Raw genomic sequence first — 24,616 nt, forward strand, 5'->3', positions numbered from 1 at the left:
AACACATTAATTGGGACATAGACTGATCGGCTTTGTTCCAGATCAAAAATCCCTGCACACACACACACAAACAAACAGATATATATATATATATATATATATATATATAATAACAACAACAACAACAACAGCAAGAAGATAGTAAAGATTACTGACTTTAACATCAAGTACATATGTACTGGTACATAATCTTGTAATTGCCATTACAAAGAATTCTATTGGCACTAATGGTGTCTCGATAAGTTTGTCGGTCTACCTGTACCTTGACTATCGATTAAAAAAAGGAGAGAGGATAATAGTTTAATCAGAAAAATACAACATAAGATCTAAGTTTACCTTCAAGAGGGGATCCAGGCAACCAACTGCACCACCAGATACTGAAGTATAATAATGTCACAGGACAAAGGTGGAGATGATACCTTTATACTTCTCGCATTTCTTTGACATGTAGCACCTCTCATTGTGAAAGTTAGTAATTCATAAATGACAGAATTAAATGAGAAGCATATTAGGCTCCACATGACAATGTCATGAAGTGGCCATGGCAGTTGACTGCAAAACTTAGAAGCCATGTAAAGCTATAAAAGCTATACACCTCAGAAAACCTGCAGAACTTGTAATTGCGTTTAGAGCATTCTAATGCAAACCTCATTAGATTCTCATAGAACAGGATAGCAACCTTAACAAACTAAATCTCAGCAAAATCATCAGGTGGCACAACTTTCAGTAGAGATTGATCAGCAAATATATTAAAAAAACATTCTATCCACCTAACAACATAGATGAGCTAAAATACTCCAAGTTGATTTGAAACAAAGTATTTTAAAGTGCAATCCAGTGAAAGCCATTCCTTGCTAGGATATGGCCATTATCCAAGATTGGTTTCCAACAAATCCTCATTCCAAGTTTTTACAAAGGGGGATAGCTCCAAAGGTCGACCAATTGGATACAGGGCCTCCACCTATGATTGCAAAAGGACGAATACCCAACAATACGAAAAAAAAAAAAAGAGGTAAATTTTAAGTTTATCAATCACATCATGTCCAGAAAAGATCAGCAGGAGGAAGAAAAAAAACACAAAGGCTGCAACAGCAATGGAGTAGTAGAAAGTGAAAAAGAAAAGGAGATTGATCAAGCATGATAAGCACCTTCCACGACAGGGTTTCATTTCAAAGATAACATCCATAATATAGGCAAATGACTCCACATTCACAATTTGAGGAAGAGCTTGAGGTTCAAAGTACAAACAGTTATAATCCTTAAAACATTGTTCGAGAGAAGGTGGGGCTTTAAGCTGGGCCCATGGTTATGCAAATATGGCCTGGTATAAAGCGAAGGGCGTGGAGGAAACTAAATGGTATCATCATTGTATGTGGGCATTACTATCTCAGGCTCTGTTCATCTGTTCTTCTGGTTTAGGCTTGAGGCTTCGTATAGGCTGGCTCCAGGCTTCTCAGACAACTGTTTTAATAGGACAGCAAGGCAACAAAGGTCAACAAGATTAGCCTGCATAAGAATTCTAGTATAGGTTGTTGGTTCATTAAAGAGCAACACAGTTCTCAAAGCATATCCGGATTCATTACATGTATTCCAAATCTAAAACAAACTGAGAGGAGTGTTCTACCTGTTTGCCCTAGTCACTGGGGATTCTAATAACCACGATGTTTCCCGTGAGAAACTGTGTTTTGACCAGATAACCTGGTAAAGCAAGCTACAAATTAGGGTCACATAGATATGCAATCTTCTGTTGAAGGACATGAGAAGCTTACATATATACTGAGCAGTGATTATATTTTAGTCAACAGAAGCAAATGACAGAAACAAAGTCTTCTATTGCATTTGTAGAATGGACAAAACAGATGCCCATGGAGGTCCTAAGAACCTCCCAAATGTTGAACATCAAGTCCAATTAAGTAACCAACAGTAATTGATGAATGAACACTTGGTGAAGCAGGGAATAATCAATAGCATTTTTGCATTATAGATCAGCTAACAAATGTATAGGTTTAGTGACAGCAGGATAATGGTGTTTATTTACTATTTCTGAATGTGAAAAGATGTGTTAAATAACTTGCTTGCTCGAGGAATATGGCTCCATTAGAGATGAATCCATGTTCCTTCTGGAAGATTGTAGATGCTTTGTTCGAGACAAATCTACAAGTGATAAAATTCTTAAGCAATGATTAGATGGATCAGAGCCTATCATCAGACAGCAAGTTATGGTCACTCTGGCACGAAATCGAGAAATCCAGGGGGGCAGATCTCAAATAATCACTTATTCAAGTTACAGAGAAGACCCACCATTCAGCCAAAATTATTGTTCAGAAGAAGGAACATAATGCTGAGTTTGACAAGACCAGCTAATGCAAAGGTGTATCAGTACAAGTGAACTTATACTGATACTTCAAAAATATTTTGTGTTTTCAAAACCAGTAAATAGAACATCACCAATTGCCTCGTGTTATGAACTCTAACAGCAGAATGAAAATAATCTAACCAGTAGAGAGAACATCACCAAATGCCTCGTCTTATGAACTCTCCAACAACAGAATGAAAATAATCTAATCCATTCATCAATGAACTAGTGGCCACATGCAAGATTACAAGTATCTAGAAACGATTAAAGATCAAATCTCAACTCTTGGTAACATCAAGATGATCTCATCCAATGATATACTTAACAACTCACAACAAGAACATGAATGGTTAAAAATCTATTTTCTTATGGTGTAAAAAGTATGACAAGTAGGAACTGGATGAGTTTCAACTTTCAACCATTTCATATTCTAAATTATAACATCTAATATACTAGCTAAGTAACTATCACTGCTTTCTACACCGAGTTGAGAAGAGAAATCACAGATCTAAGTTGTGCAATCCAATGGAAACCTAAACCAAACCAAGCTTGATCGATGTTTTTCATTTCTTCAGTTAACTTCCTGGTCTATTTGAGGACAGTACAAACCATGACCTGTAATTCAGGACAGCAGAAAAAACTTCTTTTATCTTTGCATTACTATCCTCCATAATTTTCATTAAGTATCCTGAATTACGAACTTAAACATTACCTGAGGTCCTGAACACATCTTAGCTGAAATTTTTGGTCTCTGAATGTTACTAACCTAAATCTTAGGCGATCTAAAAATGTTTTCATTGTTTCTGTGATATTTTGAAATTTCAGTCTGTTATTCACCTAATTTGTAGATCCTTATGTCTTTACCCCCAACAAATAAACATCCTTAAGATCCCTCCAAATGCAAGTAGAATTAACAAAGAGAGATGTCCAACAAATTCTAAATTGATATAAAAGACCCTAAAGAATTCTCAGCCCCTCCCAGAACACTTGGTTCAACCATCATATGTAACATCCCTAGCAAAGTTAAATTGGTAAAGAAGCAAACATTTTAAAACTCTGTTAATGAATCAACAATACATCAAATGTTATGTTAAAAAATGAACCCTTTACCCAGAACTTCCATGTCGAGAAGAGTATCCACCATAAGCTCCATAGCTGCTACCACCACCCTAAGGATGCATAGACAATTTAGTGCAATTCCAAGTAGCTAACATACAAATGTTGCCCTACTAACTTCAGAAATTGATCATACCTGAGAACCACCATAACTTCCATAAGTATCAGAGGTTACCAAATCACTAGAAGAACCATATCCACCAGAGTAAGAAAACCCGCGTCCATGTGCCTTAGCATCCCTGCTCCCGTATCTTGACCCCTCAGAAGCATCATTTGGCAAAGGATGATATGGAATAGAAGCAGGAACTGAAGATAGTGCATTCTCTCTTTCAAAAAAATTGGCTTTCAGACGTGTTGTCACTTGTACGAGTGCATTTCTTGCAGTGTCAATGTCTCCACTAATCTATACAGAATCAACATAATGGCACACAAGCAATTAACAAACCCTGTATGATTTTAATATACCTGCATACTCAAAACATATGCAACCAGCACAACTGAAACATTGTTTACTACTTACCTGAACCATCTCATCATCTTCAGAAGCAACTTTGGGTACATTTTCTTTTGAGAGTATACGAATATTTGCTTGTGTCGACCTCCTCATCTCAGAAATAATTGATCCTCCTTTACCAATTAGACAACCAATCCGTGATGTGGAAACAAGAAGGCGGGTGGTGTAAGAAGGTTCACCAGATTCTCTTTCAGTTTTTTCACTACACCGGGGCTGCAAGCGTACTGCTGCATCTATCGTTGAAGAGATTGGGTCCTCGAAGAACTAAACAAAAATAACAGTCATAAGTGGATGAAAACTCCATTGCTCTACCACAAGAACAACATACTCAGGCAAGTAACCTCATGCACAAAAGCTCATGTGTAACATATACTAGACAGGCATAAAGCAACATGAAGGCGTCACCAACGAGAACTAACAAGTCCCCTACCTCTTTTGCAGTAATTGTGATTATGCAGTCATCTTCCACAGATGAACTATCTACTTTGACAGATGCCCCAGATTCCTGCCTAATCTGCTTAATAATAACACCACCCTTGCCTATCACACCTCCTATGTTTGCAGAAGGGCAAAGAAGACGCAAGCTGAACTCTTTTCCAGCAGTTTCATCTCTTGGAGTTGGGTAAAAGGATGGCCAATCCACTGTTGCATCTCCCTTGTAACCACCATAAGAACTTATCAGTTGACCAATGCCAATGACTGGTGCAGTGGTGCCTGGAACCCCAAACTGACCACCAACTGGTAACATTTGAGGTGTGCCAGAAGAAAGCAGGTGCTGGGAACGAGATGGATTATCATGAAGGCGTGATGAAACTTGAAGAAGAGCCTTCTTTACAACTGATGCTTCCCCACCGATCTGATTCCATTCAAGTTGAAGTACAGTAAGCATAACTTCATCAAAAAATAACAAAAAGATTATTCCATGACTTTGAATTAGATGCTTCATTTTAACAGGGAAGTTAAAAAACGAACAGCTCCAAATAGTATTAAATAATCATAATATGCTTGTGAAGTATGACCAGTACAAAAAAAATGCAGAAGAAAAAATTATCCGGAGGAAAATTGAAAGCAGACTAATAATACAGAATAAAAAGCTCACTGACACTGACAGATTTTAGAAGACAGCCAACAGCAAGAATTGCCAACATCAGAATCAACATTCAATTTTATAAAATAAACAAAAACTTTGTAAATGCACAAGCAACAATTCCTCCCCATATATTTCATGACTAGAAGACTTTCAACCACATTTTTATGAGTGAAAAGAGGAAGAGATAACATGATCCAACATACCTGGAGTAGCTCATCACTGCTAATAGCACAAGCAGGGAGGTGCTCATTCTTAAGAATGCGTACTTGTGCACCAGTGTCACTACGAATACCTTGAATGATTTGTCCTCCTTTCCCAATAATACATCCAATCTGATCAGATGGCACAAGCAGACGAACAGTTACTTGAGGGTTGTCTCCATCAATGTCCTCGTCAACTGCCTCATCAGTAACTAGCCGCTCATGCACCTTAAAGAGAGCATCTTGTGCAGGACAAACTATATCACCAACATCTTCAAGTGTATTGGTTTCTCTCCTTGTGCTAAAAATGGTTATGACCCGCTCCTCACAACCAGGTATAGTCTCCCCAATTCTGATCTTTGCTTGCGTGTCAGATCTTAATTGCTTCACAATCTCTCCACCCCTCCCAATGATACTTCCTATCTTCCTTCCAGGACATAAATAACGAAAAACAGTATCTTCAGGCCCAGGAGCATAGGTGTCTCTTTCTTCACCAGGATTTCTTCTCTTGCTTCCTCCATTGTCGGAGTAGTCAGACTGTGAATAAGATCTTTTCCCATTATTGTTTCTCCGTCCAGCCATTGTTGCCAAAGGCTTGATATTCACCGTCTACAACAAATTCCCACTGCAAAATTAAGGTATTTGGTTTGAATACCAAGACAGTAAAAGAAGAACAAAAAGTTTCTCTACCATTCTAAAAAGCAAAATTTTCTGACACTATTCATGACAATTTAACAAACAATTCAAACAAATCAACATAGGATATGCCATTTAAAGCTGAAAGGGCAAAAATAAAATTACTGGAATTATTTTGCAACAATACTATCATTCAAACTGTAGTTCCATCAGCTAGCTGATCACATGACATCCCATGAAATGCCAAATGGTTTTTTCCAAGGGTGTTGGCCCAATCTGTGCGATAACCAAGGCACCCGGACAAAAAAAAAAGCTAAATGGATAAAAAATAACGTTGTAGAATTTTGGGAATCCAATGGCAGCAACTGTTGCGATATGGCCCATCAGCCCCTGAACCACCAGGCCAAGACACAAGGTGGTCGTAACTCTAAATCCTAATAGCAACTTATGACAGTAAGACAAAAGCTGATATTCATATATAAATACAAGCTACACAATGAAACTAAAGCAAAAAAAAACCCAGCATGCGTTCAAGTACTATGCATCTTTGGATGGAAGATCACTGCTACAAGGTGCACATAGAAATAATGTTACATATTAAAGATAAATCATAAGAAAAACATTGTTAAAATTTAAAAACTTAGGAGAGAGTCCACTCTGTATCACCAAAACACAAATTAGGAAAACAAAATCCTAAACCAAGCACTAAATATCTAAAAATACTCCTACACTAGAGGAAACAAGGCAAATGATCAATCTATGTCAACCTTCGGTACCTTATGTATGATCTTTCTTCAGAAAGCTTCTATAAAGTATGGGCTCATCGCACTCCATAAATACGGGCATAGAGATAGATCTAATTCATACAGGCATGGTAAAAACAAAAAAAAACTATGAACAAAGTTTCCATTACGCAGAAATGGAACACTTCGGCAGCATAGAGATAGATCTAATTCATACAGGCATGATTAAAAAAAAAACTATTATTCTGCATGGTAACGAAGGGATAAAATCACAAAAGAAAATGCCATCTTTCCTGGCATATTGAAGACAACCAACTACGGAACACAATCCATCTATTCAGGAACTAGGCAATGCCGCAGCTATTGCACAATTCGTTTCTCTACGAATTAATTCAATAAAGAAAAACTTCAAGATGAGATCCTTCGCATGTCAAATCGCCTCAACTACATCCTTGAAGTCGCCAACCTAACAAACCCCAAATCTAGCATAGGATGCATTCCAAGATCGTGCAAGAAAGCGAAACCAGGAAGATGCAACAAATGAGTAGCGGGCAAACCCTAAGCTTGGTGAGAAGACTCGCAAGGCAGGAAAGCCTCATACCTCGAGATCTCGCTCGTTTCCGTGAAAACCCTTGGGGTCCGCCGCAAACCCTAGCACGGGGGAGCACGAGAAGAAGACCTTTCCAGGGAAAAGCGAATTATTTAGACTGGATGAACAAGGAAGGGGTTGGGATAGGTATCTATATCCGCTTCTCGCTTCGTTTTGCTGTTCCAGACATATAACCGAGGGACCAAACACGAGAAGATCTCATTATATTGGATACCCGAGTGGGGTCCACGGGACCAATGACTGGAACCCACATCTATTTCCCAGTAGCAACACGGTGTTCTGTGTCTCCTCCCGCGGTCAAGATGAAGAAGCCGAATCATCTTTTTTGTATGTGGATTCTCTCCCTGTGATGCTTTGCTTGGAACCCTGCAGTTCCAACATCAGAGCCGTCCGCTGCTATTGTGATCGGTAGGATTGCTCGACGAATTATGATTTAGTCGGGTCGTGATGATTTAGTCGTGTTGATGGCAGATCAACATAAATCCGTGGGTCCATTCCGATTACGAAGGCATAAAGGTGGGGTCCACCCCGGCAATTTGGTTCCGAATCGATGTGGTTTGGCTCGACCATCACAACATTGGGTCCATAGATCAGGCCAAAATCCAACCCAAACCGAACCCAATCCCCGTCTTGCGTTCTCTAGATGAACCAAATCCAACTCCAACCCTTCCGTGAATGAAGACAAGCTGAAGGAGAAGAAGTCTCTGCAACTCCACTGCATAGATGAACCCATCGTCGTTCTCAGGCTGCCTCGCACTTCTCCTGGGCCCGGTTCTTTCTATTCGAACAAAGTAGAGAGCTCATCAGACTCCATGTCCTCCTTGAGGTGGTCGACGCCATGACCATCTCCATGTCTTCCCCGCTTAGGTCTGCGTCTCCTGTAAGGTGATTGCTTCTGTGATGCATCAGGCATGTGCAGAACTGGAAGTATGAGTGGAGAAAGGACATGGATGCCAGTGAGAACTTCTCTAGCTTCATGATGTCCCGGTTGAGGTCCTGGAGGATTGTGTGAAGGAAAAGGTATTCGATCGGTTCAGCCAAAGAGACTGAATCCTCCATTTTGGTGGTTGGAAGAAGACTGAGAGTCGGAGAAAATTGAGATCTCACAGGACAGAATTCAGAGCAAAAACCAGTTAAAATTTCACAGGAAATCAATAGTTTCTGACAATCACAACAACATCAGAATATAAAGCTTCATATGCCGTAGAGGACTTCTCCTGGAGAACTCCTTTATTTGCATTAATACACATGCACATCTTAGGTTCCTCTTCTGAGGTATAGTAATACTATGTGAGTTATAGAAAAGTCAAGGTCTGGGAGGTGAGGGTGGGGTGCTGAAGAAGACACCACTCCTTGGGTTGGTGTTAGCTCCAGGTTCCTTGTAGTCCATCACCATCTCCTCCATGTCCCTTCCGGTCCACAGCCCATTCTAACACGAGTACCAAATTTGAAGCACTTCACTAACAGATCCATCAAGAGGAGATTTATCATGCACTTAACAGTACAAATCTGAAGCAAAACAAAGAAAGCACACCTCAGTCTCAGAGAGGAGACCTCTCATGATAAGCTTTCTTCCATGTCCTGCACAGAGGATGACCAAGATTCAGCACAAGCATACTTCGGTAGGAAGAATATGACAGGAACAAGAACTCGAGGTAGACAGACAGACACCTTCACAGAAGGAGAGAGAGACGAGTGCTGTGACCAGAAACAGTGACAAGAAGCGAGAAGAAGCCATTGTTTCCCTCGTCAGAGATGCTAGCCTTTCCCAATTTCTCTATCTAAATAACACTGCTATTGCTTCCGTTTGTGACGTGAGAGAAACCTGTTCTTCACAGGGAACTGAGGTGAGATTGATTCTTCCGTGCTGTTTGTGGAAAGTGGGTTGGAGATTGGACTTCAGTTAGGTTCATAGGCATTAGTGGAAACAGGTAGGCATCCAATAAAGACTTGAGGAGGGAGTTTGGGGTGTGACCGTAAACCAACTTTCTCACATACTATTTTTTAATGAGTTAATTATATATATCGATTTTGACTTTTTTTTTATTAATATTTTTTATTTTGATTTTGACTAATATTATTTTCATAATAAATATTAAAAAATAATTTGATTAATATAATCTATGGTTTAATCTTATATGAATAACATAAATTTTGAAAAAAAAAATTAATATTTTAGATTTGATATGGTAGAATAATTTCGATTCGTTCCCATCCAATCAGGGTTACAACTTATTATTGTTTATTATTTGTCACAATCATGCAATTTGTAAACTTGGAATACATTCTTGTGGAATCTGTTGCGGGGGCAACTATTTGAACCGTGGCCTTGGGGCCAATGCGGTTAGGTTCGGGTTCAATCGGAGCGGTGGGTTGGCGGGTCGGGTCGGGTCGACGGTAGGTCGGGTCGACAGGAAGCTCCGCCGCAGCACCTGGAAGAGTCGACCCCCTCTGGCACCTGCACAAAGGTCGGGCCGAGGCGCTCGACCCGACCCCTCCGACGACCAAGTTAGCGATGTGTAGAGGGTTTTGGAGGAAGAGATGCCTCCATACAAGTGTTGTGTGTGAGTTCGTCATCCTCTCCCCTTTAGCATGCGAGGGTATTTATAGGGAAGCTTACTGTACCTGATGTGTCCCCTTGCAGGGACAGATAGTGTTTAATACTGGTGTTGGCGTGGCATGGGAGACCGAGCTTGGGCAGAATGTTTAATGTGCCTCGATCGGCGTTCCAATCCGTTTGACCAGGTGCTGAGGCGTGATGCGTCATCTGGGACAGGTGACGTCAGCCCCAGTCTTATCGCCATTATTTCCCTTATCAGAATCCATTTACCTTCTTAGAAGTCAACGTGGGGCGGACCTCTCCGTGATGAAGGGAAGAGAAGAGCTAAGGAGAGTAACGAAACCAATAGCTAAAGAGAGACAAAAATCAAGACTGACCTCACCGAATGCAACACGTGCAAACAAAGAAGAATGCCAAATGAAGGAAACTTCCCAACAAAATCTACTTCGATTGGTGTATGTTTGTTGGAATCTGTTGTCTTAGATATGATCGATTGAATTGAAGTCCTTTTGTGTGTTTGATTCTTGAAATCTAACATAAGAATTGAGATCAAAGTTGTTAGAATCACTAATTTATATCAATACAAATATTTTTATTAAAAATTAGATGAATTTCTGAAAAAAGTTTTATATATTTTTTTGCACAGCACCGCAAGTTTAAACTTACAATCTTACTCGTCCTATTATGGTCGATCGTCCTCTCTCCTTCTAAGGGTCGATAAGTCAGGTAAAGATATAAATTAGAGCTGAGACTATAATAAAATAAAAAATTATAAAAGTAAAATAATTTTTTCACGTAATTATGAGTGGATTATAATTTTTTTTAATTTGGAACGCGCTATAGAAAAAAACTCAAAGTTTTCTCATGAATTCATCACACACACACACACACACATATATATATATATATATATATATATATATATATATATATAAAGAGGAAAATGACTACTTCCTAATTAAAACGTGAGGAAAATGTTGTTGTTTGAAGTATCAACGGTTCTCATTCTTCGGGCCGCTTTCCATGGAACAAGAAAGCAACGTTCCTCGAGCCATCTCTGGTCTTTGCTTTTTGGCCGGTCGAATCGAGATACGGAGGGGAGAGAAGTGGATTAGCTGCATATAACAGCCAGGCTTCAGGTTTTCGTATCAGAGGCATTGGATGGGAGCTGCGGGGGCCAACTTGTTATCTCACCGAGGCGCGATGATTGGTCTCTTGGTGGAGACAGAGCAGCTGCCTCTTCCGGTTCAGTGGGACATGGCATGCCTTAAATCTGAACCGCCGAGTCAAGATGCGAACAGTTGGTCGCTTATCAGATGTATGGGTATAGGCAGAATTCAGGTCCACTTATGAAACAGATTGGGTTGATAGTCATGGGCCCCACGATGCGACCACTGAAGGGAAAGCGCGAAACGCGTTTTCCTGTGTTTGGTATCTTGGTGGAGACACAGTGGCTTCACTACCGGTTCACTCGGACCGGTCATAGCGTAAACGTACAATTGGCCGATCATTCGGCCACGCTTTTCGCTTTTCTGCCGCCGCTATTGATTTAATCGCTCAACAATCTCCGCCCACCGCCACCAATCCACAGAGCGAGCCAGCGAACGAGCGAGCGAGCGAGCAAGCGAACGACTATCCGTCCGAGGTATCCTTCCTTCTCTCCCGCTTTCTCTTTCCCGACCTTGCTTCTCGCTGCGCATTCTTGGATCTCCGTCTGTGGCTCTGTGTCTAGGTTAGGAATTGATGTTTCGTGTTGATGGCTTTGGAATACGAGAGCACAACGTACTAGATTCAAATGATGCCGGTGATTCTTGTCGTTGCTGGAGATGCTAGTGGTTTCCAGAGATGGATTTGGATTTCATTTTACTTGTTTGGTTGCTTGAGCTGTCTTATGTTTCGACCCCGGGGATGTGTCCAGCACATATTGATGGTCTCGAATTGGTTGTCAAGATCTAGTCTTGTTCTTGGTATCTGGATAGTGTGAATGAGATGATCTTGACTTCTGAGTAGGTGGTATATTAGTTTCGAGTTCCTTTTCAAGATCTATTCTTGGCCTTTGGTTTTGGTACTTGGATCGGGTGAATGGGGTTAATGGTGTCGATTCTGGGTGGTCGCAGAGGCAGAAATGGAGCCTGAGGGAAGTTTAACGAAACGCCTTAACATTTTTAATTTTTTTTCTTGGCAAGATTCATTTTTTATCACAACCGCATTACAGATATGAGGAATCCTAAAATCTGGACTCGTTCTTTGGACATCTCGTGTCCAATTTCTTTTGTATATAGGGCAGAAGCTGAATTTTATGATCTTTGTATTTTTTTGGCTTTCTTTTTCCGTCGTATTTATGAACTGTAGCATGTCCAGGACTTTATTTGGGTTAGGAAAGTTCGTTTTAACTAGTCTAACAGACGGTAAAAGCTTTTTCAATTGGATTTGAATTAAGGATTTGGATCCATACAAATTTGATATATTATTTCTTCAGTTTTCTGCTGATATATTTGTTTTAGTGTGAACAGTTTATGCTTTTTGGTTGGCCAAAGCATCTGTAATGCACTCTAAAGCATGTTCCACTTTAACTTGAGCATCTTTAGCATGTAGGCATCGTTTGTGCAGCCGCCTTGGTTCCTGATATGTTTGCTCTGAACTTTTTATATTAATATATTTTGTGTCTAACCCCAATCAATCTTTTTGTTTAAAGCTTCTTTGAAGAAAATGATGTTCTTTGCATTGCTTTCACTTCAGATGTCAAGGACATATTACTTCATTTTCTAAGCCTATAACAATCCATAAGTTATTTCATACTCAACGATATTAAACCACTTTCCATGAGCATAACATTTGAAAAGGGTCATTTGGTATAAGAATTTAACCCCATTGAAATCATGTTATAAGTTGATAAGACGGTCATCACCTACCCTTGCTAGATCTAAATGATGAATAACAGGCCTTCTTTGACGTCCGATTTACTGTAACTTTGACGTCATTGAGAGTTTAGTTGCAAACAGTTGACAAGGTAATGATTGATCTCTAGGATAAGTTGAATTTTGTATCATCTATCTAAGTTATTTCATTCTAATCTTGCTATAGTTGATGTGATAAAAATGATATAATTAGTCTGCTAAGATTAAAAAGGTGAAAACTCTTCTCACCTCCAAGTCTTCTGTTACGGGGTCTAGATGGATATAATTTACTTGAAAGTCTAGTTGCAAGTTGCTGACCAGCTACTTATTTCTGTTAACATGTATCTGTTTCAATCTAATTATGTAGCACTTCTTGCTTATTCCATATCACAAAGGGGATGGCATCAGTAGCTGGCTCAGCTCTGTCCGTTGGCTCAGTTGCTTCTTATGGAACTCAGATTGGCTTGGGAGCAAAACCGAAGCCTCTTCATGTTAATCACAGTGCCCCAAAGCTTTTCAAGGGTTTCAGTGGTCTGAAAGCATCATCATCAGTTTTCTGTGAATCAGAGACCTCTTTTATGGGAAATGGGAGACATGCTTCTGTCTGGGAGTCATTTAAGCCAAAATTGGGGAGATCGAACCTGAGAACAAAAAGTCAACTGGTGCCACAGGCTTCATCTTTTAAGGTGGCTGTTCTTGGAGCTGCGGGTGGTATTGGGCAACCATTATCTCTCCTGATTAAGATGTCCCCGCTGGTCTCAGCTGTGCATCTCTATGATGTTGCAAATGTAAAGGGGGTAGCTGCTGATCTCAGTCATTGTAACACTCCCTCGCAGAGTCTGGGTTTCACGGGAGAATCAGAGCTAGCCAACAGTTTGAGAGACGTGGATGTGGTTGTAATACCTGCAGGGGTTCCACGAAAGTCTGGCATGACCCGTGATGATCTATTCAATGTCAATGCCAACATTGTGAAGACACTGGTGGAGGCTGTTGCTGATAATGCTCCAGATGCTTTTATCCATATCATTAGTAACCCCGTGAATTCTACTGTCCCCTTAGCTGCGGAGGTCCTCAAGCAGAAGGGTGTCTATGATCCAAAGAAACTTTTTGGTGTTACCACACTTGATGTCGTGAGAGCCAATACCTTCGTGGCCCAAAAGAAGAACCTTAAACTTATTGATGTGGATGTCCCAGTTGTAGGTGGGCATGCTGGAATTACCATACTACCACTGTTGTCAAAGACGAGACCATCTGTGACCTTCACAGATGAAGAAGCTGAAGAGCTTACAGTGAGGATTCAGAACGCAGGGACGGAGGTAGTAGAGGCAAAAGTTGGTGCTGGATCAGCAACTCTGTCAATGGCCTATGCGGCAGCCAGGTTCGTGGAGTCCTCTCTTCGTGCTTTGGACGGGGATGGGGATGTTTACGAGTGCTCCTTTGTGCAATCTGATATCACCGAGCTACCGTTCTTTGCATCAAGAGTTAAACTCAGCAGGAAAGGCGTCGAAGCTGTGATCTCATCTGACCTTCAGGGACTGACCAACTATGAGGCGAAGGCACTGGACGCTTTGAAGCCAGAACTGAAGGCAAGCATTGAGAAGGGCATGGCATTTGTTCATAAGCGGATGGCTGCTGTAGCATCTGTCTGAGGCTGATTGCTTGCTCCAACCCACGAGTTACCGGATGAAAGTGACCAATTTATATTCAGGTGTTCCAATTTTGCAGAAATTTACGGTTTTGATTGGTCTTGTGCCAAGTCTTTTTTTTATTAGATGACAAGAATGATCGAGCAAAGTAGCTGTTCTCTATGGGTGTGGACTTTTGAATCCATTGATGTGTCTGTTGTGGCTGGCTCTTGAATCTTATCTTCTTTCCTTGTTTCATTGCTAACTTGTTAGCTACAGCATCAAAACCTGGCTGGTTGTTGTTAGCATACTCGATTGGATCACTGTTTTCTATTATTACAGTGATTACTAAAGTGATGGTGAGGATAAAACAAATCCAGCGAGTCAAACAAAATATACTATAATTGAATCCTTATTGGAACTTAATGTGATGTACATGGAAACCCTGATAAATTAGTAGTTGCAACCTTTAAAAGCCTCGAACTTCTCAAAAAATAGTTACAATACATATGCAAGAACCATTATTTGGTTGTATTTTTATACAATTACATAGCAGTTTATTACATCTGATGTGGGCATCCTCAAATGATGTCTGTCATCCTCCTTTCAACTTTATTAATCACAAAACTGATAATTTACATGATCATTGTGTAAAAGAAAATTGGAAAATGATCCTTATTTAAAGCCTTCTATACCCCAAGCATGCACACTTGCAGGAAGCAAGAAGCAATCTGAATAAGCTGCTGCTCCCTAATTAATATCAGTGGAAATCAGGCTGGCCTGTTGATGTCAGACATCGGTGCCACATTCTACTGTTGGGGTCGACACGCCTCGGAGATCTAATTACTTCTGGAATGGGAAGGTAGACATAATGGATATTGCATATGCCTGTTGTGATGCCACTGAATCCAGCAAATGCACCATGTACCTAACAAATGCAACCACATTAAAGAGGAGCATATGGATGGGCAACAATGTAGTGTCATGCATTTATGACACGTAGGTGCAAGCTGTACTGCTGAAACTATCAATATATACAATGTTTGATCCAATCAGATATGCTAGGAATGGATCTAAAAGAAATAGTGACTCATTCTCTCACAAGGGAAAGTGGTCTATGAACTTCTATGATGCAATTGCACTGCAGAGTGAGGTCTAGCAATATGAAGTGCACTGTTAGCAACCAAAAGCAGCAAAATGGATTTGTTTCATGTCACAATATATTTTTGTAGACAACACAATATATTAATTGCTGGATTGCATCAAAGAGAGCATAAGCAAACCTTATGTAATAAAAAGGATCTAGCAAAGTCATTCATCAAATGGCAAAAGAAGAAAAGAAAATCTGTTGGAAGAGGGAAAATGTTTAGTTGTTCAGTGATGGGAGGTTGAAAGAAGATCATGAGGGAATTTATGGAGCCTGGTGTGATATCTGATCAAACATTTCTGAACAGTTGGGATTTGCAGGGTACAAGGGTATTTAAAGAATAATTGGAGGCCATTGCGGAAGGCAGTTCCCAAATTTCAGTAATGTAATCTGGGAAGAATGTAGTTATGCATGCATATCATCATATCCTCAGTGGTATTGCTAACACTTCAATGCTTCTAAACAATACCAAATAATATAAGGGTTGTTCAGTCTCATTCCATTCAGAAATTAGCAGCAGTTCTTATAACAAAAAAAATAAAGAAATAAGAGGTATGTAGAGGAGAAAAAAAATGAAAAAGAAAATAAGTGTATGATGAAACAGGGAATGAAGTAGGCCTGCAACCTCCTTCATAATTGTTTATTAAAATGGTTTATGCAATATAGAAACAAGCCTCATTGACTTTAACTGCTTATAGCACAAGTGCACTGTTAGTGTAGGTTCAATATTAGATAATCTACTGTATAATTTCTCAATGAATGCATTTTACTAATCATCTGTGAGAAACATTAATATGACAAAAAAGAGGTAAAGTGATGCTTACAGCATTCTGGCCAAGCACAGTGCATAGGATAGCATCAGATGCATTAGCACGGCATGCTCGAACCATATATGTTGGGTCTATGTACTTCACATCTGCGGGGACACCTATATTCTTGAAATGTCTTTTTATCTGTAAAAGATAACATTTTTTGTGACAACATATTTAAAGCACGTGTATTTAAAACTAATGGTAATATCATAGGTAATTTGCGGCTTGGGATGTCCGCACTGTAAAACACTGGATATTTCAATGAAATATTACGATGGTAATTATGAAAAAAGATAGCACAACTGCACAAGTCTACTCATGGTATAAGCCGCAAGCAAGATAATTTTACAGGAACAAAAGGCATTATCAAACTAAAAGAGGATTATTCAGAATCTCTTTTCCACTACAACATGAGTTAAAGAAGAAAAAAGTTATATAATTGTTGTGGAATTTTTACATCAAAGTTTTAACATAACGTAGCAAACAGATAAAAGTTAGAAGTATGTCATAAACAAAAACATGTGACTAATGAATCATTTTTTCATCAAAATGTGTATCCTGCACAAAGAGATATATGTGGCACACAAGACATGATTTCCTCTTAGGCAAAATTAGGCAGGGGAAACATATAAAAGCAGCAAAACATGGGCCATTCCGGATAAGGTGTAGTACAGGAGAAAATTGGTTTCTTAGTGGATGAGAAAGATGATAGATATTTTCCAACTTCATTTTTCACTCTGGGCACATTTTATGTCACTTACATTAATTTAGTTCAAACATTTTTTATTAGTGTATTCATCCTAGCAGCATTCTTTTAAGCCCTTCTTGCAAAAGGTATGAAGTGTATTTATCTATCAAATTTTGTACAAAAAAAGGTTAAAGAAATAAATGAACATAGACTATGCGATGTAAACCTGTTGCTGAATGTGAACTCCAATATCTCCAAGTACCACATTTCCTGATGCATCTAATGCAGCTGACTTCTGTAGCAGTTCCTGAAAGATGATTAATAAATGTTGATTATAATAGATACAGTAAAATTTGTTTAATCCTCTTTAGCTATGTTCCAGTATATCAGAAAAACTCTACATTTTATTCGATGTAAATCATCACAGAAACCAGTTCTGATAGGCATGCATGTCATAGACTACAGGATGATTCAAGAAACATGCACTTAACTAGATAGAAACACTGCTTATTCTTCAACCTAGCAGCTAGCATTTTAAAATGAAACAAGTAGAAATCCAGAAAATTCTTCTTAATGCAACCAGAAGCATTAGCAGCACTATGTTTATGATAGAACTCTGTTTAATATTCTGACGATTGGCGCTTGTTTTGTGCACACAACTAGCAAATTCAGAATGTTAAACTTTAGAGTTTAGACTACTATCAAGCTAAGAATATTTGAACCTCTTAGTTACTCTAAACATGAATTGCTTCTCCAAAAACTAGAATCATGTTAACATACAACTTATACCATAGTTCGATACTCACTGATAATTTCTCTCAAGAATTCATATTAAGAAATTATAAGAAACCTAACAGTAAATGGTGTCATCAGCTTACCTGTCCTGCTCCTTCAGCAACACAAACCACAGCTTTTCCTTTTGTTTTTATCAGATGCTCAAGGTGTTGCAATAAGCCATTTGGCCCCTCTAGCTTGAAGGGAACCTACAGCAGACACAATTGAATCATGAACTTATCATGAGAACATTAATACCGATCATGTAAATAGTGTACCTCTGGGATTAAACAGATATCTATCTGACCACTAGAAAGTGATGCATGCATGGCTATGAACCCACTGCTTCTTCCCATCAATTTAACCAGTCCAATGCCATGGTATGCACTCTGAGCCTAAGCATAGGAAACAAAGTGACAAGAAAAGGCTAAAGGTACTATTAATTGATAATAATTGTCAAGGAGCAATGACCAAATAATAAATAGATTATTTACCTCAATATATGCAGAATTAATTGCTCGTTGAGCTTCTTCTACCGCAGTATCAAAACCAAATGTTTTGTCCATTAGTTGTATATCATTATCAATGGTTTTGGGGACACCGACAACTGACACTTTCATTTTTCTCTTGCGACACTAGTGAAGAAAAGCATAAGATCAACAATATCAAAAAGTAGCAAAAAGAAATAAAAATAACTTTGTGTAAGTATATCAAAGAACATTTCAGTAGTTTATGTGATTCATCACGTTGTCTGTTCGATCACATAAAACTACCAGGTGGTGATGTATGAGCTAGAAGCATAAATGCAATTTAATCTCTAGAAAATAAGCAGCCAATGATACCTCATCATGTATGGCATTTGCCCCTGCATGTGTACCGTTTCCACCCAGTACAAAGAGCATGTCTATGGCCTTAGCCTGAAATGTTTGCTTGTCACAAATTAGCTATATTCCATGCTTCTAAAAAGTTAGAAAGTAAAATGGTAGAGCCAACAGGTGATATGCTAACAAGCCACAAACTAACTATACCTGAATACTGTCCACAATATCACTTATACTAGGCCCTCCACGAGATACTCCCAATAGACTTCCACCAGCAAGGTTAATGTTTTGAACCACTTGATGTGAAAGCTGCAGGTGAAGAATAGGCTAGAATTTAGCTAATGACATGACATGATTATTCTACTTTTCAAGTCAGGAAAACAGTTCATACCGGCACTTCTCGTAAATTCTCATCACAAAATCCACGGTATCCAAATTGGATGCCAACAATGTTTTTAACACCATACTTTTCAAGTGTGAAAACTATCTGGAACCACAAAGAAATCGAGTAAGTTGCTCCTCCCAACTTTTATCCACAAAATACAAAAGAAAATATACATCTGTAGTTACTATACCTGAGTTAACTAAAGAAGGATAAAGTGCAAAAGCAGATTATCAAGGCAAGCTTTGCAGTTAAATCAACAAACTGCAGTTAAATCAAAGCTAGTAGGATGACTTACCTGTCTAATGACATCATTAAGACCAGGACAAAGCCCTCCGCAAGTGACAATTGCAGCTTTTACTTCTTTAGGTTCATAGTATATTTGTTTACGAGGACCAGCACGGTGAACCCTACATCAAAATAAAATTAATAATAATGCAGAGGAAAAGAGGAGGCAATGAAGAAAGGCATCATCAACTTGCAGAATAAATCGAACCAACCAGGCCTCAGGCCTAGTGGTTGGCACCCCTCTCCATCTTGAAGAAGTTCTAGGCTCAATCCTTAGGAGTCATTTAAATTATCAATTAAGCATTTATAATCAAAAGAATTCTGAGACTTTGGATTTGTTAATCTCAAACCCTCCTAACTGCCTTAGACTTGCCGATGGACCAAAACTAAAATGTTTTCAATCTCAGTTGGTTAAGTTTACTAGAATAGGCCCAACAGCCATCATAATCTGCGAGAAAACTACAAAAACCCAAAACTACTGAAGCAATTAGGATAAGGTAAAAGACCAAATAAAATTATTAAGATTTTCATTAACTTGAAAATGATTTGAATTCTATTTTCTTTTGGTGTATCCTTGAGTTGGTTGTTTGCTCAAAGAAACAAGAAACTGTTTCCTGAACAAACAAAGTAAAATAATCACATAACGTAGAAGAAATATAAGATTTTTTTGTTGTCTGATGAAAATCTAGGACTAGACAATTGTTGTTCCATAGAGTTTGAATCTTAGGACAACCACAATCCGTTCAAAACTTTTTAGCTCTATCATCAGTGTATGACAGGATTGAAATGTCTTACCATCTTAGAACTTTCCAAGTTAAAGTATAGAGAAATGACACAAGGAATTTAAAGAAAGAAGAAGAAGACGGAAAAAGAGAAAACAAGAATCACCAAGTTTCTATATGTTATATGTGGTACCCATGGGAGGTAAGTTAGACACAATATATGGCATGGGAAATCTTATCAATATATTGTATTAGTGGCAAAAAGAATCTATTGTTTAAAGCAATACCATTGCTCCACCCAGCTACAATCTGGATCAATGCACTCAGCTCCTGCAGAATTTGGTGAAGCAAACTTTATAACCTGAAAAAAAAGGACAAGACAAAATTCACAATTTACACCAAATAACGACAAACAAATTGAACACTTCGGGATTTCATAGTTTGAAAAGATCATCAAAAGCAAATATTTAAATTTCATAGCTGACTGACACAAGGTCAAAAAAGCAAGGATATGTTAGCACACTCTCACCATGAGATGGACCACCAGGTCCATATGCTGGCCCATATACGTAAGTATTTTTCATATCTTGTCCCCCAACAGATCTATTTGTACTGAATTCATCTCACTGAAATGACTTGATAGAGTGCCTCCTCTTTTGAAAGGACTCCGTTCAACTCATTTTGTACATTCTTTTGAAAAGCTTCATTTCATACATTTTCTGCAAATTAAGATGGCATTGCTTGGAAAACATATATCTTGAATTCATCCCTTAATAGCTCTTGTCAATTGCAAGGTTACCGGCAAAATGATGCATCCATGCCATGCTCTTTCCTACCTTTCTAAAAATAGGCCCATAGACATTTGCACATGTTAGTATCAAGTAATGTCAGTCCAATATCCACTACTATGCTATCCATTTGCAAATGTTAGTATCAAGTCAGTCAGAGCAAACAAACTTATTCAAGAAAGTAATCACATTATACAGTTGGATTTAATGATGCAACATATAAATAATTGTCTTCTGCATTTATAATTTTTTATCAACATAGTCATATGAAATATGTGCCTTTATGATGTTTAGAACTTAATCCATACAAGAAATAAAACAACACACCATTCTAGAAATTTTATACGATACAAGGAGAAAACTCTAAAACATCTCTCATGAAAAGAAACAAGACCTTCAAAAGTGCTCTATCGTCATCATTCACATAGCCGTACCATGTATCCATTGGTGCACCATTACCATCACCTAGAGGACCTCTGTCAAAGTCAAAAGAAAACCAATTTACATAGACTGAAGCTCTTAAGGAATAACTAGCATAAGAAGCATTTATAGAAAAAAAAAAAGTATTAATTAGCTTGTGATCGTCATCTGTGTCAATTTAAAAGACTTGTGAACCTACTATTGGCCGTTTCAAATTAGTGCAAGATAATTTTATGCAGGGCAAATTTAGATAAGAAAAGCATTTCGAAAGACCTAGACGATTCTTTGGCTGTAGGAAGGTCTACTAACTTGGTTGTAGCTTAAGATCATACAACTAAAAGTAACCAAAATTATATGCAATATGAAAAAGGCATGACATTAATCTCAAACACAAAAAAAGCCAAGGATGTCAATGGACTTAAATTCAAATTTCATTGAGGAAATGATTTCACAAGAAGATCTATTATGAGTTGAGAATAAGTAGAAAATCTGAAGCATGATGATGTCAGAAAAAGAATATTGAAAAATTACCTGCTCTTAAGAGAAAACGTTGTTGGTCTTGGCTTCACATCAAGAATATCCGTAAGATGTGGCAACCTGAACCGATTATCAAAATCCTCTTGGAAGTGCTTTTTCCAATCTGGATCTTTAAAGTCAATTTCAGGCTTTACAACTTCAACACTGATATCATTCACCTGGGATGCACATTTGAATATTCTTTTGAATCTTCTAACCTTCAAATGACTTGAGCGGAACAAAGGCAGGTCCATGTTCGAATGTTTGCCATTCGTTTGTAAATTAAGCAAACCAATGGTATTAGTTGATGAAGTAATAGCCATTATACGTTTGCCAAATAGATGGGCAGCTTCCTGAATGGAAATTCAAAAGACAAGAATCTGTCGGACAAAGACAACAAAGGTAAAATGAGAATGGAGTTGTCCACATCGTCAAAACACCACTGGCTTGTAACTTCAAATGTCCTATGAACGCAAGGAAATTGAAAGCGACAATTTACATTATAACATTTGATTAGTACTTCGCCTGGCAACATACCTTTTTTTATTATTATTTTGATGTATCAGAGCATCTTTTTTAGAATCTGTGCAACAAGTAGTTAACTGTTCTTCTGACTGTTCTACTCAAGTAATTTCAAGTTATTACCCTCATATCTAGTACTAGATCATCCAGCCTAAAGCAAAGCCCTAACTTGGGACAGTCATCTATCGGCTATTCAGCAAGGGTCATCCCAGCACATGAAACAAGCACATAGTTGTCTTCTGGTGGATCCAAAACTTCAAGCGAGATGAATTGTACACATCTTAGTAATCTCCATTTAGTTATCCCAAAGTGTTCAACTTGTCAAGAAACCCAAAATATGGAGCTTCCAGGAGACTAATTTATGCATGAAACTCCATTAAAGGTTGCAACTTCATTCCACGGTCAGAGACTGATGGCACACCACCTGTGGCACCATCGATGTTCTTGCTTCACTCATTCCAGCCACTTATTTACTCTTTCTAATTAAAAGAAAAAGCAAAAAGATCAGCCCTTTTTTTCTAGTAACCAATCCATCAGTTCACAAGATACGTATACGACAACAACGATTGCAAGCTGCAGCGACAATAGAGAAACATAACTACTCCTGCCCCTTAGACGTCCACATATAAGACAGCTCCACATGCAAACGAGTGATGGTAGTTGATCTTTTGCTCGACAGGGATCGATTACTGATATCAACAACGATCAATTGCCATTGGAGGTCAACAAAAGCTCCAATCTTGGCATCTCAATCGAAAGGCCAACTAAACCCCTACGTCTCGAGACAAGGCCGCTTCCAAAAAAATTGGAGCCACCTCCTTTTACCTAATCATCAAGAAGGCCCTCCGGCTACCCATTCAGATGGAGAAGAACTAGAAGAAAGAAAAGAACCGCCTCACCTGAGCGTAATCGAAGAAGAACTCTGATCGATCGAGGGGAATTACAACGTGGGTTTGCTCTACTTTCTCCGCCACCGCCACAATTCCAAGAAGCCGTCGCGTTGTTTCTTCCCCCGGTTTAAAACACGAGGAGGGAAGGAAGGAGAGAGGCGTGCTTTTATTGACCGAGCGGTCAGCGGAACCCACCACCACCAGTCTCTCTACGGTTGGAATCTTTCGCGGTATGCTTACCCCCAGAGTCGCAAGAGTACGTTCTGCACCTTTCCACCGTCCCCACCAATTACCTCGATCGCCATCGGGGAACTCATGAGCGGGCCCCACAAAGCTTGACCAATCGAATCGGTGAGCGCTGAGTCGCGTACGATATGGGCTGGTAGAATAAGGTGGTTCTTGGTATTGCCGTCATCGTACTTGGGAAAGCTTAGATTCAAATTAGATAACCAACACATAATTAGATATGCATTATAATTAAGTCAAATGACGCCCACACACTAAACATAAACAAGTTCTGTAGCCACATACTAAATTGGCCACACAGCATGGTGTTCTACGTCACCGATGATGCTCATACGAAGATTCCAATTGCATGGCACAAAATGACAATAAGATGCATCGAATACGAGTAATCCTATTGGATTATACGCTTTCAAACATGATAACACGCAAACTCGACTCAGATATGTGCTGATGGGTGGAACTGCTTGGGTCATTTAGCTGGTCTATTTCCGAAGGTTGCTTGTTCTAATTTGGTTTCACGAGTTCCAGAATCCGATGGTCAATGGTTGGAAAAGAGTTGTGGAATGCTTGAAAAGTGTGCTTCAGTATCGGGTTGACCGTGATGTCTTGAGATAAGTGGATGCAAATGGTCAGACGTCTAGACAAGCTGTCGTATGGCGGACCAAAGTGTTGGACTTGCAGGGTCAGATTAGTTCCACACGGAGTTGTGGAACTGTTCTCCTACGATCGATGTTAGGGGTCAATTCAATGCATAACATGATCTCCAAGATCACAGGTTTGGATACCAAGATCTTATGATCTTGCATGAACATATATGTATATATACATGGGTATAATGCACAATTCATACAATTGCCCGAAAGTTTGGTCGAACGATTGATAGTATGGAGAAACATGAGGAGAGGGGGGGCGTGGGGTGGGGAAGATACTCTCGTGCTTTGCTGGTCGGGCTTCTAGAGAGACATGAGCAAGGGAGAGAGAGAGGGAAAGATTCTCTAGTCCTTCGGTGGTCGGGCTTCAAGGCCACCGCCTGCTCTTTTCAGCAGTATGTACGGCGTGTGGGTTCCCAAGATCTTGTCGCGAGTATCGAAGAATGGCAGCGAGGAGCTGTACTTGTTTCCGTGGAACTGATGGTGGACGTCGTGGTAGGCGGTGTTGTTCCAGAAGAACAGCATGTGGAAGAAGTTTCCCCAAGAAACCCTTTCACGGGGTGGTTGTACTGGCCGCCGGAGGAGTAGGTGACGACGAGGCGG

General features: G+C 39.2%; 4 protein-coding genes across 7 annotated transcripts; 1 reads left to right on the forward strand and 3 right to left on the reverse strand.

The window, feature by feature from the left end:
- Positions 1-127: 127 nt before the first annotated feature.
- On the reverse strand, positions 128-7,412 carry LOC135617044 (KH domain-containing protein At4g18375-like). 2 transcript variants are annotated; one of them, XM_065116927.1, is made up of 8 exons: positions 7,257-7,412; positions 5,280-5,901; positions 4,417-4,842; positions 3,993-4,250; positions 3,609-3,875; positions 3,467-3,525; positions 1,625-1,698; positions 128-1,461 (listed from the first exon to the last, which is right to left on the reverse strand). In XM_065116927.1, exons 2-7 carry the CDS (start codon positions 5,856-5,858, stop codon positions 1,650-1,652), a joined length of 1,638 nt encoding a protein of 545 aa, XP_064972999.1. In that variant the 5' UTR covers positions 5,859-5,901; positions 7,257-7,412; the 3' UTR covers positions 128-1,461; positions 1,625-1,649. The 2 variants fall into 2 exon arrangements, with proteins under 2 accessions (XP_064972999.1, XP_064973000.1); XM_065116928.1 differs by having other exon boundaries at positions 5,280-5,885; positions 7,257-7,408.
- Positions 7,413-8,381: 969 nt separating this feature from the next.
- Positions 8,382-9,139, reverse strand: LOC103991411 (uncharacterized). The gene is made up of 3 exons (XM_009410863.3): positions 8,937-9,139; positions 8,800-8,846; positions 8,382-8,694 (listed from the first exon to the last, which is right to left on the reverse strand). Exons 1-3 carry the CDS (start codon positions 9,001-9,003, stop codon positions 8,572-8,574), a joined length of 237 nt encoding a protein of 78 aa, XP_009409138.2. The 5' UTR covers positions 9,004-9,139; the 3' UTR covers positions 8,382-8,571.
- A 2,183-nt stretch (positions 9,140-11,322) lies between these two features.
- Positions 11,323-14,605, forward strand: LOC135583201 (malate dehydrogenase, chloroplastic-like). 2 transcript variants are annotated; one of them, XM_065116933.1, is made up of 2 exons: positions 11,323-11,470; positions 13,090-14,605. In XM_065116933.1, exon 2 carries the CDS (start codon positions 13,121-13,123, stop codon positions 14,369-14,371), a length of 1,251 nt encoding a protein of 416 aa, XP_064973005.1. In that variant the 5' UTR covers positions 11,323-11,470; positions 13,090-13,120; the 3' UTR covers positions 14,372-14,605. The 2 variants fall into 2 exon arrangements, with proteins under 2 accessions (XP_064973005.1, XP_064973006.1); XM_065116934.1 differs by having other exon boundaries at positions 11,328-11,470; positions 13,118-14,605.
- A 252-nt stretch (positions 14,606-14,857) lies between these two features.
- LOC103991413 (ATP-dependent 6-phosphofructokinase 5, chloroplastic) lies at positions 14,858-23,246 on the reverse strand. 2 transcript variants are annotated; one of them, XM_009410867.3, is made up of 14 exons: positions 23,127-23,246; positions 21,721-22,085; positions 21,164-21,245; positions 20,269-20,342; positions 19,270-19,381; positions 18,981-19,076; positions 18,797-18,898; positions 18,611-18,685; positions 18,263-18,403; positions 18,047-18,163; positions 17,873-17,977; positions 17,221-17,301; positions 16,319-16,447; positions 14,858-15,275 (listed from the first exon to the last, which is right to left on the reverse strand). In XM_009410867.3, the coding sequence occupies exons 2-14, from the start codon at positions 22,026-22,028 to the stop codon at positions 15,108-15,110; spliced, it is 1,590 nt and encodes a 529-aa protein (XP_009409142.2). In that variant the 5' UTR covers positions 22,029-22,085; positions 23,127-23,246; the 3' UTR covers positions 14,858-15,107. The 2 variants fall into 2 exon arrangements, with proteins under 2 accessions (XP_009409142.2, XP_009409143.2); XM_009410868.3 differs by having other exon boundaries at positions 21,721-22,058; positions 23,127-23,237.
- Positions 23,247-24,616: the final 1,370 nt, after the last annotated feature.

The sequence above is a fragment of the Musa acuminata genome, chromosome BXJ2-7 (assembly GCF_036884655.1).
Source record: "Musa acuminata AAA Group cultivar baxijiao chromosome BXJ2-7, Cavendish_Baxijiao_AAA, whole genome shotgun sequence".
NCBI lineage: Eukaryota > Viridiplantae > Streptophyta > Magnoliopsida > Zingiberales > Musaceae > Musa > Musa acuminata.

What these genes read in the sequence shown, in the direction of transcription:
- LOC135617044 (XM_065116927.1), bottom strand. Translation starts at nt 5,858, where the DNA reads ATGGCTGGACGGAGAAACAATAATGGGAAAAGATCTTATTCACAGTCT. An exon ending in GCAGTGATGAGCTACTCCAG is followed by an intron (nt 4,843 to 5,279) that starts GTATGTTGGATC and finishes GAATGGAATCAG; the next exon opens with ATCGGTGGGGAAGCATCAGT. An exon ending in GAAGTTATGGTGGTTCTCAG is followed by an intron (nt 3,526 to 3,608) that starts GTATGATCAATT and finishes ATGCATCCTTAG; the next exon opens with GGTGGTGGTAGCAGCTATGG.
- LOC103991411 (XM_009410863.3), bottom strand. Translation starts at nt 9,003, where the DNA reads ATGGCTTCTTCTCGCTTCTTGTCACTGTTTCTGGTCACAGCACTCGTC. An exon ending in CTCTCTCTCCTTCTGTGAAG is followed by an intron (nt 8,847 to 8,936) that starts GTGTCTGTCTGT and finishes TCCTCTGTGCAG; the next exon opens with GACATGGAAGAAAGCTTATC. An exon ending in GTCTCCTCTCTGAGACTGAG is followed by an intron (nt 8,695 to 8,799) that starts GTGTGCTTTCTT and finishes TACTCGTGTTAG; the next exon opens with AATGGGCTGTGGACCGGAAG.
- LOC135583201 (XM_065116933.1), top strand. Translation starts at nt 13,121, where the DNA reads ATGGCATCAGTAGCTGGCTCAGCTCTGTCCGTTGGCTCAGTTGCTTCT.
- LOC103991413 (XM_009410867.3), bottom strand. Translation starts at nt 22,028, where the DNA reads ATGGCTATTACTTCATCAACTAATACCATTGGTTTGCTTAATTTACAA. An exon ending in ACGATAGAGCACTTTTGAAG is followed by an intron (nt 20,343 to 21,163) that starts GTCTTGTTTCTT and finishes CTTTTTTTTCAG; the next exon opens with GTTATAAAGTTTGCTTCACC. An exon ending in CAAATGCCATACATGATGAG is followed by an intron (nt 18,404 to 18,610) that starts GTATCATTGGCT and finishes TTTCTTCACTAG; the next exon opens with TGTCGCAAGAGAAAAATGAA.